General features: G+C 41.4%; 1 protein-coding gene across 1 annotated transcript; it reads left to right on the top strand.

The window, feature by feature from the left end:
- Positions 1 to 572: 572 nt before the first annotated feature.
- Positions 573 to 10,894, top strand: LOC135895302 (lysozyme G-like). Its single transcript, XM_065423375.1, has 5 exons — positions 573 to 615; positions 1,499 to 1,600; positions 3,273 to 3,469; positions 9,701 to 9,839; positions 10,761 to 10,894. The coding sequence occupies exons 1-5, from the start codon at positions 573 to 575 to the stop codon at positions 10,892 to 10,894; spliced, it is 615 nt and encodes a 204-aa protein (XP_065279447.1).
- The last annotated feature ends 637 nt before the right edge of the window (positions 10,895 to 11,531 follow it).

Below are 11,531 nucleotides of genomic sequence, written 5' to 3'. Positions count from 1 at the left end.
GCCACCATGTGGCTGAGAGTTTTTTCTGGGCTTCTTCCATCACTTTCTGCTTTCTACCACTTGACCCTTCAGCTCATTGAGGAACTTGGTCCATCGGACACTGTGGCATGCTAGAGACAGTGCCGGTCTTTTGTCTCTTACCACCAGGTCCTTAAGGAACGATGTGAGTATGCACTTCTAAGGGCTTATGTAAAGAATGATACCACAGATAGCCCCAATACTCTATTATCTCTATCTTTTCATGTGATTGGGATCTTTTCTGGCTTTGTTCCTTATTCTAATAAAGGTATCAAAGGCTTTACTTGGTCCTCAGTGTGCATGTCTCTGCCATCTACCCTGAGGCTCCCCGCAAGATATCAAACTCCATAGTTTTAGTTCTGTAGCCTGATTCTGGGGAAAAGAACCTTATTGCAGTCAGATCAATTGGCCATCATTACAATCATTATTAACCTCTAAAAGGGTCAGACAACAGTACTTCTTCACAGTAGCATTGTACATTTAGATACTTTCATTTCTTTGCAGACTTTGATTTATTTTCCGACTCTCTTGGGTGCTTGAGAAGAACTGTCTCCATGCTACTAATGCTGATGATTCTGGGCCTTGCTGCCCTCATTGGTGAGTCTAGGGTCTATTTCTATTTCACTTAGCTCACTGCCAAAGCAAGAATGTAAAAAGATATTTGTGGGGATGGGGTGTGTGATAGGTTTTACCTCTTTGGCATCCCCTGGGGATGAGGGGAGCACCTCTCTCATCCTGGACATCCTTCTCTGGACAGCAGCTTGACTGTAGCCTTGGCTGCAGACTTGGGGTACAGCCCTCTGGCTATGCCTCTTTGGGACTCTGCTCCCTTTTGGCATGTGCGGTTAAAGTAGTACAAAAGAAAAAGGCAAAATACCTCCATGGCCAACCAAAGGAGTAAGGACCAGTTCCCCACAGTCTCATGTAGGGTAAAGGCCAATAGACCTCGGGAGGAAGGGTTGGGCTTCTTATCCCTTGTGTGTCTAAACAACTGAGGATAAGTCCCAGGACTCCAAAAATAAAAGCTGGTCCTGCCTTTTCTCAGGGGACTCAGGCAGCTGCTGTATGTGGAAGAATGAGTTTGGTTTTTGGTTCAAAAGCAACGAGATAAACTATTTCAGACTAATTTGGCTCTTAGGATCAAGGATGACTCTTGCAAGAAGTGGCAATAGGGTGGTCTCAGTGAGGGGCACCTGATATAGAAGACAAGAGGTTTTCATGTGTTGCCTCTTTTAGAGCCAAATTAAAATATAGATCCATTTTCACAGGACTTTCCTTCACAGAGGCAGTGACTTCTGGCTAGCAAGTCCTCCTGTCCAAGAGAAATAATAAAAAAAAAAATTACCCTTCCCAAAAAAACCTATGAAACGGAACCCATCTGAGAGTGGAGCTGAGTCTGGCTCATGACTTTGAATTCTTTTAGCTTTACTTATGTTCACAAAAGGTTCTTAATGTAAAATCTCTCCATTTAATTGGTTAGGTACTTCTGAGAGTCAGACTGGATGCTATGGTGTCATAAACAAGGTTGATACCACTGGGGCTTCCTGTAGAACTGCAAAAGCAGAACGCTTACCATACTGTGGTGAGTATAACTCTGCCGTTTTGTTGCTGTATTTCATCACACAGAGTCATCACAATGATCCATAGTACTTTACGCCTTCAAAGTACTTTACAAGCATTAATTGATTAAACCTCATAACATTCCTATTGGCTAAATACTGATTATTTCCTCATTTCTACTATTATTTTCCTCCTATTATGTCCTCATTTCACAGATGAGGAAACTAAGACAGAGAGGAGGACTTAATAAAATTTTGGTGTAACTCCACTGGCTTCAATGCAGTTATACTACAAATGATTTTGGCCCAGAAAGGTGACCAGGGCCGGCTCTAGGCACCAGCAAAACAAGCTGGTGCTTGGGGCGGCACATTTTTAGGGGCGGCATGGCCGGCGCCAGAATGCCGCCCCTAAAAATGTGCCCCGGCCGCCCTAGCTCACCTCCGCTGCTGCTGTTTCGCGCGCCGCAGTCGCTCGGGATCTCCCTCTCCCTCCCAGGTTTGACAGCCTGGGAGGGAGGGGGAGACTCCTAGTGGCCGCGGTGCGGGCACCGCTTCTCCCCCTCCTTCCCTCCCTCCTAGGCTTGAGAGCCTGGGGGGAGAAGGCAGGGCTGGGGATTTGGGGAAGGGGCGGAGTTGAGGCGGGGCCGGGGGTGGGGTAATTAAAAAACAGGGGGGGCGGCCAAAATTGTTTTTGCTTTGGGCGGCAAAAATCCTAGAGCCGGCCCTGAAGGTGACAGCCAATTTTTTCACAAGTGGCTTCTGATTTTTTTTAGGTGCCCAACTTCAGACATTTAGAGTCTGATTTCCAGAAGTGCTCACACAATCACCTCTAATTAAAGTTACCAGGATCTGAGAGTACTCCGAACCCTCAAAAAATAGACCCCAGTCTGTTTGGAACACCCAAACTGAACAGTCACTTATTAAAATTTGGCCCAACTGAATCTCTCAAGGCTGCTCAGCAAGTCAATGGCAAAGCTGGGATTAGTACTTAGGAATTCCTGACTCCCAGACTCTAGTTTAGTACTCACTATTTTATACCAGCTATAGGCACATCAGATCAACATCAACATCGAAGGAGCTTCTTATTCTTTTACTCTACAAACAAAATTGGACTTAATGCCTCCCATGTTGAGTAGGATTGAGATTCCTTCCTAATGTAGCATGAAACGGTGCTGAGACTCCAAAAGAAACTGAGAGGAAAATGCAACTATTGGGAACTATCTCAAATTACAGCTTCCCATTCCCATTAAGTCTTCCGCGACTGTCCCTAAGAATCCCACCATTTTGAATCCCCCTCTCAACTTCAAATATTACAGTCCTGTCCTTCTGGCCATAGAGGGGTAGATGTGACTCCTCTTAGCTCCTGTCAACATCACTTCTGCATAATCTAGAGAGTGACAGGTTGCAGCTGATTTCTCTTCAGAATCTGACCACTCTCCCCCGCCGCCTCCTCAGCAAGCCCATTCACCTTCATCCTGGGGCCTAAGAACTAAATCCAGATTTTACACATTATTTCAAGGCACATTTTTTTTTTTTTTTTTTGCCTTGACACGTTAAAATTCATACTGCAAAATTCACAATGCACATAACTCGCAGAAGGGCTATCAGATGGCAGTGCAGAGCTCTGTGCTTAGGAAATCTCTTGTTGATATTAAAGTTATTAAGAAAACATCTCTACTTTTCCACTTACTACAGGAGTTCGTGCTTCAACAACGATTGCACAGAAAGACTTACGTACTATGAACAATTATAAAACCATCATTAAGAGCGCTGGAAGAAAAAAATGTGTGGATCCAGCTGTGATTGCTGGTATCATCTCTCGAGAGTCGCATGCTGGAAAGGCCCTAAAGGGTGGCCTGGGTGATCGTGGAAATGGATTTGGTTTGATGCAGGTCAGTAATTATCAATAAACTAAGAATAAGTGTATAGCAGACTGTTTGGCAGGGAGCCAACTGCATTTCTCAATAGCGCAGCTCAGGCTGAAATTGATAGTTGGCACACCACTAGAAAACGAACTCTTGCTGAGGCAGCAGCGCATGGCACTGGCATATGTCAGTCCTGGCAGTACAGAGGCTGCTTCTTATGCTGCAGTTTGAACATCAGTTAACTCCATTGGTTTAATTGAAGTCCCTAAAGAGGCCGACCATTTTACCCTAGAAATTCCATGTCTTGTTTTTACTATTTACTATTTATTTATTTATTTAGGAAGTATTAACAGGTTTACAAATCCCTGCTGTGTAAATATCAGAAACAAAACAACAGTCCTTAAAGTCGCAAGCTTTTGTTTAAAGAGACATTATACAGTAATACAGTCATCAGATCTCTATTTATTACCATATTGCCTCTTTACAACACCTATGGTGTCATTTTTAGTGATTTTATTAAACTGAATGGAATCTCTGATTGCATGTATTGAACAGACCAGGAATGCCTATCAAATTGTAATATTCAAAAAACTTTGGACAGCTGTGCTGCTTTTGTTTCAGGTGAATGTACTCTGAGTGTTGAATAAATGGTAACTAAACATCTAAATATCTATTTGTCCTCAGTTTCTTTGGCTGGGTACATAATAGATGCATTATATTTGCATAACAACCTCCCATATTTTTTGAACCATTCCTTGAGAACTGCACTGTTTTTTTCTCCACTAAGAGGTATCAGTAACTCAGCATCTACTAGCAGATGAGAGATTAATTTTTCATTTCCTTTTATGTGACTAATTCTGCTAGGAGGGCCCAGGAGGGTTCCCAAGGGATCATTTGGTAATAAATATCGAACGAGTTGTGATATTTGGTTACAAATTGTATCTCAATACTATTTAATGACCATATGGGTATAAAATCTCCTCTTTCACCACAGTTTCTCCAGTGCTTATCCCCTATCTATAAAAATCTCCTCTTTCACTCTATTTCTCCAACACTTCTCTGTCTCTCGGTCTCTCTAACCCCATTCCTCTGAGGTTATTTGTCTACACAGATTCTTTCCCCCCTGTGTCATATACAGATGGGTTTTTTTGTTAAGAAAGTTGGGTACGAAGATTGATATTGATTAGTTATAATTTTTTGTTTCATAATTGACGAGTTACCATTGCTTCTATTAGAGTTATCTTGCTGTATAAAACAGCTTTCTTAGAAAGTTGAAAACATAATGCCTAACTTGAATGTACTGGTACCATGGGAGAATGGGCCTGTTAATGCTAGTTTTGATCTCTAAATAGGTTAGTAAAAATTTCTTTACTGAATAGCTGCCCAACCATATGTATCCCATTGCTCTCCCAATCTTTAAAGCTCATTGGTTTGTGATTTGGATTACGATCTGGATTATTCGAAAGGGGTGTTTTGGTGAGGGAAAAGAATTTACCTTATTTCTAGTACCATCCCAAAGGCATAGAGTAGCCTTTGCTCAAGCACATGTATAATTTCTGGAGGGTGTGTGGGTTTGTTTGTTTTTTTGGTTAATTTATGGTGACCTAGCGATGTTTACACTGCCACACTTTTTTTGCCCAATAAAGACCCAATGTTTGGTGGGGTTAGTGCACCCTCCAGTCCCCTACTGCTTTGAGTTGTCTGGCTTGATAGCATCAGACTGTTTGGAACAGCTTGTCCACCCTGTTCAGTGGGTCTGTACAAAGTATCTGCCCTTATTCTTGATCTTTTCTTATTCCATATAAAGTGCAACAACATCCTCTGTATTCCTGCTAGGGTTTTATCTGGGATGATCACAGAAAGATTTTGAAACAAGAAAGATATCCTTAGCAAAATGTTCATTTTGAGTGTGGCTGTTCTTCCCAACCAAGAAATTGCATACTTCCCCCAGCATTTCACATCTTTTTTTCATTTCCTGAAGTAATGGCTTGACATTTACATCATAGAGCTCTTATGGGTTGTTTGATATTTGAATTCCTAGGTATCTTATAGAATTTTATTGCCCATTTGTACCCAAATGTTTTCTGAAGGAATGACTTATCAGAGTCTGGCAAATTTACAGCTAGTAAATTTCAGATTTGGCATAATTTACTGTAAATCCAGATGTTTTCCCAAAGTCATAGATTTCTTTAGAAACTAAGTATAGGGAAATCTTTGGTTTAGATAAAATTAACATTACATCGACTGCCTACACCACTTGTTTCTGATGGGTTCCTGCAAGTTCTATTCCTGTGATAGATTCACTGATCCTTTTCCTTTGTGCAAAAAGCTCCCTGGCCAGTGCAAAAAATAAAGGAGACAATGGACATCCCCGCCTAGTCCCTCTGTGTAATTCAAATGGGGGAGATTTAACCCCATTAACTCACAGAGCTGCTTTCGGGCTGGCATACAGAGCCGTTATCTGATTAAGGAACTGGGAACCAATGTCCACACAGGATAGGACTTGCAACATTCTATTCTGTCGAAAGCTTTCTCTGTGTCAAGTGATCTTTTGCTGATCTGGCATTATGGATGATTCCAAGGACTCTCAGAATATTGCCTGACATTTGTCTGGTGTTAACCAATCCACTTTGATCTGTATTTATATAAGATGAGAGCATGGACTGCAATAGGCTAGCTAGTATTTTTGCTACAATAGTTATGCCATGATTCGGTAGTGATGAAGGCCTGCATACAGTCAGGTCCTTTCCAACTTTAGAGAGAACAACAGCAATAGCTTCTTTCATAGGTTGTGTAAGTTCTTTCCCTAACAGAATAGCGTTGGAGGTTTCTCTCAAAGGACCCGTTAATACCTCCTTAAATTCCTTATAAAACTCAGCTGGAAAGCCATCAGCTCCTGGAGTTTAACTGCTTTTCGTATTTTCTATTGCCTCTAAATTTCTTCTTCTGTTATTTCTTTATCGAAGGTTTCTTTGTCAATTTAAAAAGAATGAGGAGTACTTGTGGCACCTTAGAGACTAACAAATTTATTTGAGCACAAGCTTTTGTGGGCTAACGCTCACTTCATCAGATGCATGCAGTGGAAAATACAGTAGGAAGATAGATAGATATACAGAGAACATGAAAAAATGGGTGTTGCCATACCACCTCTAATGAGACTAATCGAATAAGGTGGGCTATTATCAGGAGACAAAAACCTTTTGTAGTGATAATCAGGATGGCCCATTTCAACCAGTTGACAAGAAGGTGTGAGTAACAGTAGGGGGGAAATTAGCATAGGGAAATAGTTTAGTTTGTGTAATGACTCATCCACTTTATTCAAGCCTAATTTAATGGTGTCCATTTTGCAAATTAATTCCAATTCTGAAGTTTCTCGTTGGAGTCTGTTTTTGAAGTTTTTTTGTTGAATAATTGCGACTTTTAGGTCTGTAATAGAGTGACCAGGAAAGTTGAAGTGTTCTCCAACTGGTTTTTGAATGTTATAATTCTTGACGTCTGATTTGTGTCCATTTATTCTTTTGCGTAGAGACTGTCCGGTTTGGCCAATGTATATGGCAGAGGGGCATTGCTGGCACATGATGGCATATATCACATTGGTAGATGTGCAGGTGAACAAGCCTCTGATAGTCCCTTTGGCAAGCATGATACTTCCAGATATTTCTGAATAACTTCAGAGCTTGGAGTATCTGAGGTATACAGGTTTTTAGAATAAGAAGCAAAAGTAGCACATATTTCATTACAGTGTGTAACTCTCTTCTGCTGATTATATTTAATGGAGGAATAATATGTTGCTCTTGAATCCCTTTAAGCCAGGGGTTTTCAAACATTGTCACAGGAGACTCCCTAAGCAAAGAAAAGAATTGGGTGCCTCCCCACAGTTTACTAAGACAGTAGAAGGAACTGAAAAATCCTCTACTTTGCACAAATACGAGTAATGGACTAAAAGGACTTTAAGCAACAGAGTTATTATAAGGGTATGAGTGTCAAAAGTACCGCTTTTATTTCAGAAATCACCTTTTGTGTTAACTCCCAGTTCTGTTCAAAAGGAGAACAAATCCCAGCAGCTAAAGGAAAACTGCACAAACTTTTTAGGAAATCATAACTCCAAACAAGTATAGATTGTGTCAATACCCACCAGTCCTTCCAGGTCAGTGGGAGGAGAGAGCTTGTCTGACTGTACAAAGTAGTGGGATTCGGGGTTGCAGTACAGAAAGGTAGAGACGTCTCCTGCCCAGCTACCTCTCCAGGCTGTTCCCATCTGCCTGAGACTCTGCCCCTGCCTAAGCGGCTGGAGAGGAGGGGCGCACATTCTTTTGGGTCATAAATTACAAGGCCAGAAGGGGATTGTGAGCATGTGGTCTGACCTCCTGCCCTTCGACCCCACACTTAGCTCACGTTTGTGTCTCCCCTCCCACCGTGCAGGAAAATGAAAGGAACAAGCAGCTGTTGTCACTGAGCTACCCACGCCTGCCCTGCTCCACACAGGCTGCACCATTCCTGTTCTGGGTTTGCAAGGGGAGTAGCCTCTCTCTGCAGGAGCCAGCAAGCCCTGCAGCAGCAGCCTCTGTTGGAGACAGCAGTCCAATCCTAGTAGCTGAAGCTACCAACCGTGGTATTTAGTGGCAGATGCAGCATCAGCACGTATCATGCATTCTGCATACAAGGTCATGCTGGCAGGGGCAGGACCATGTGCTCTTTAATATGGCATTCCCTCATGAGATGTGACCTCACACACATCATGCAGGCACAGGCGGCGTAGGCCCACACCACTCCCAGAAGTGCCAAAATGTCTGGGAACGTGTGGATGGCCACCTAGCAGAGATGTCATGGAAAAACTGCAGCTTGAGGCCTTTGAGTATGAGTTCTGAACACTTTCTGGGTTTTTTCATAGTTAAATCTTTCTGCTGATAGTGCTAAAATTTAACTATAAAATCTCTGTGTCTATTACTATTAGTCCCAGATTGGGGGGAGCAGTGCCCTACGTGCTCTCTCCACTTTCATCTCTTCCAGAGAGCTCAGATTTCACAACTGCGCAATTAAAGTTTTTACATGCAGGATTGGGTTTCCTCCTTCAGCATTTTCACGCACCCTCTTAATTCTGATGTTCCTTCATGCTTTGTTTTCTATATCATCTCTCTCTCTGTTCCATCAGTGCCATGTGGCTCTGCAGCTCTGTCTCTCTCTCACTTGCTTCTCTTTGGCCAGTCTCTAGGACCGTGACTTGATCTTCCAGGGCAGTAACTTCCTTCTTTACTGCTAGAAGCTTGGTTGTCAGATCATCTCTCATGGCATTAATCTCAGAGATCAACTCCCAAATGTCCACCTTGGTGGCCATTTGATTTTCTTCAGCCCTTGGCATTTCTTCCTGATTTGGCTGCCAGGTGCTCATTTGGAGTCTCAGAGGTTTCTCCACGTTGTGAGCCAGAAACACTGTTACTGAGGTATTCTTTTAAATTTTCAGGGTGAATCCACCTTCTGCAATGCTATGCTCCATATTTTGGGTGGCGTTTAGGAGGTCTAGGGGTTGATGGAGGCAGATTACTTTGCTATCCCCTTAGAGTTCAGACTTCAGGTGCCATTTTAGTCCATCCCCCTGCTGGTCTCCAGAAATTCAAGTTCTTAGCAGCTGCAGCTGCTCGGGGAAAAGCCTCAGGCCAAGAGACTAGGTGAAAACTGGCGGGCCCACAATGACAGGATGGACTTTATACACAATGTAATGCCACATAGACCTGAGTGACAACTATAGATATTCAAAATATTCACCTAACACCTTAAAGCACAGCCTGCTTCTGCCAAGCCTGTCAGTGATAATCCAACAGTCACTTAAGTGTGCTGGGAGTTTTCTTTTTGAACTTTTGTAGTACTTTGCATACTAGTGGTGTACTGTAGAGGACTACAACTTTTAAGGATGAGACATAGAGCTTTGCCCTTATAGTATAAGCTTATTGGAGTGGGAAGAGTGGGGCAGATATACTGCAGCACCAGACATTGCAGTAGTGCTCGCCAAATAATATCATTAATAACTACAACTTGAAATGGAAAAGAAGCATTTTAAGATAAACCCCTTTTCATAAGCACAGTCCAATGTACAATACCTCAGTGTTTGCGCTGGGACTACAGCAAGAAGTGCAGTGAAGATGAAAAACATTAATTTCTCAAACACAGATTGAGACAAAGTCATGTAGAGTATGCTGAAAGGGAAGAACAGCATAAACACATCATCTTTTTGAGAAGTAATGTTCTCTCTGGCTCTTCTAGGTTGATAAACGCTACCATAAATTGGTTGGACGATGGAATAGTGAGGCACATGTCCTTCAGGGGACAGGCATCCTTGTTGCTATGATTAAGGGAATCCAGAAAAAGTTCCCCAGATGGACAAAGGAACAACAGCTGAAAGGTACAGTATAGACGGCATTCAGTCCAGGAGCTAAGGGAAACTCTAGGACAAAAATCATGTTAAAAGTTTCTTATGTTACTGATATTTTTAAATGCTTAATATTCTAAGTATCATAATTTTTAACCATTGGTGCTGTTTGTCTACTTTTGATTTCCCGTAGTTTGGGCAGTGAAACTAGATTAGTCAGTTTCAGTATTTTGTCCCATTCTTTAGCACAATGTTGTGTGCTGGGTTTCCAACACTACATGGGGAATATTTATAAATCCCCCCCCCCCATCTAGTTTATATTGACATTTGGGCCTCTACTACTTCACCATGAGTGAAATCCTGGTGCCTTTGAAGTCAATGAGAATTTTTCAGCATCTTTGAACGAGTCCCAGAGTTCACCTTATATCTTTACAGTTGTGTGGGCGGGAGGTGCATTTTTAGGAGCTAGACAGATCTTCAGGGGACTGCAAAATTATGCAGTACAACATGGAGCAGAGATTCAGAAAGGGGAGAAGAACGGAGTGCGAGGTCATGTTTTAATTTTCTCCCATGCAGTTCTTTGCAGGACTGAACGAAAAGTAACATGGTAATCGGGTCTTATATTTTATTAAGAACAGGCCTGGTTCAAAGATTGAGGGCTTCTATTTGAATGTGGTTAGCCAAATGCATACTGAAGGTTCACCAACCTACTGACATTTGTTCATGTAAAAACCCAAAAGCCCTCTGATTGTGTTTGGATTCAGGAATTTATGCAAACCGTTCACATGGCCTCCTTTTATTCAGTTACACTGTAATAAAGTAATTCATTCACTACCAAATGTCTTTATTTAATTTTTTTAACACACTAGAAAAAAAACAAGACAGGTCTGGCTGGATTTGTTGTTTATTTTTTCTTTTAAGTCTGTTTTTAAAAATGTCCCTTTTTTGTTTCAGGAGGGATTTCTGCCTACAATGCAGGACTAAGAAACGTCCAGTCCTATGATAAAATGGATATTGGCACAACCGGCAATGACTATGCCAATGATGTCGTTGCACGAGCCAAGTATTATAAGAGAAACGGATACTGAATCTGGGAGATCTCTCCTTTTCAAATACATTGTGGCTCTTACAATAATTAGTGAGGTGTTCAGAAGAGACACTGTATATCTGGGGAAATTAGAAGCTGGAACCTGCAAAACCTTACTGATGTAAATATACCCATTGTCTGCAATGGGAAGACTTGCTTAAATAAGGATTTGCAGTCTCAGGTACCAGATTTTTAAATTCTGTAATCAATAAAACATTGGTCATATCAAAAGAAATAGTTATGAGAGTATTAATAAGATCCTACCCCATCTAATTATTTCTCTGAGTTATTAAAGCTGCTCAGTCTAGCTATTGTTAATCATCTGCCTTCCAAATTTCAAACAACATATGCCTATTTCAATATTTGCTGCTGTCTTAAAAATAAAAGAGGAAAGTAATCTCTTGGGGGAAAGGAAGCCTGTATTTTCAATCTTTTTGTGATTTAGTTTGACAATTTATTTTTCATTGCAGCTGGACATGTGCCTGTAAACAGATAGTATGTGGGGATTTTATCTGTATATATATTAATTTTGCATAGAAATGCCTAGAGACTGGGATAGATGCTTTTAATCAAATGGAAATTGAATAAGAATATTATTAGCAAGTGAAGGAAGATTCAAAGACTCATATTTTCAGTTG

This window comes from Emys orbicularis, chromosome 1 (assembly GCF_028017835.1).
Source record: "Emys orbicularis isolate rEmyOrb1 chromosome 1, rEmyOrb1.hap1, whole genome shotgun sequence".
Taxonomy (NCBI): domain Eukaryota; kingdom Metazoa; phylum Chordata; order Testudines; family Emydidae; genus Emys; species Emys orbicularis.
This window is presented reverse-complemented; position numbering and strand designations above follow the sequence as displayed.

Coding starts and splice junctions, on each gene's coding strand:
- LOC135895302 (XM_065423375.1), top strand. CDS start 573: ATGCTACTAATGCTGATGATTCTGGGCCTTGCTGCCCTCATTG. Junction 1,601..3,272: donor AGAACGCTTACCATACTGTG/GTGAGTATAACT, acceptor CACTTACTACAG/GAGTTCGTGCTTCAACAACG. Junction 9,840..10,760: donor AAAGGAACAACAGCTGAAAG/GTACAGTATAGA, acceptor TTTTTGTTTCAG/GAGGGATTTCTGCCTACAAT.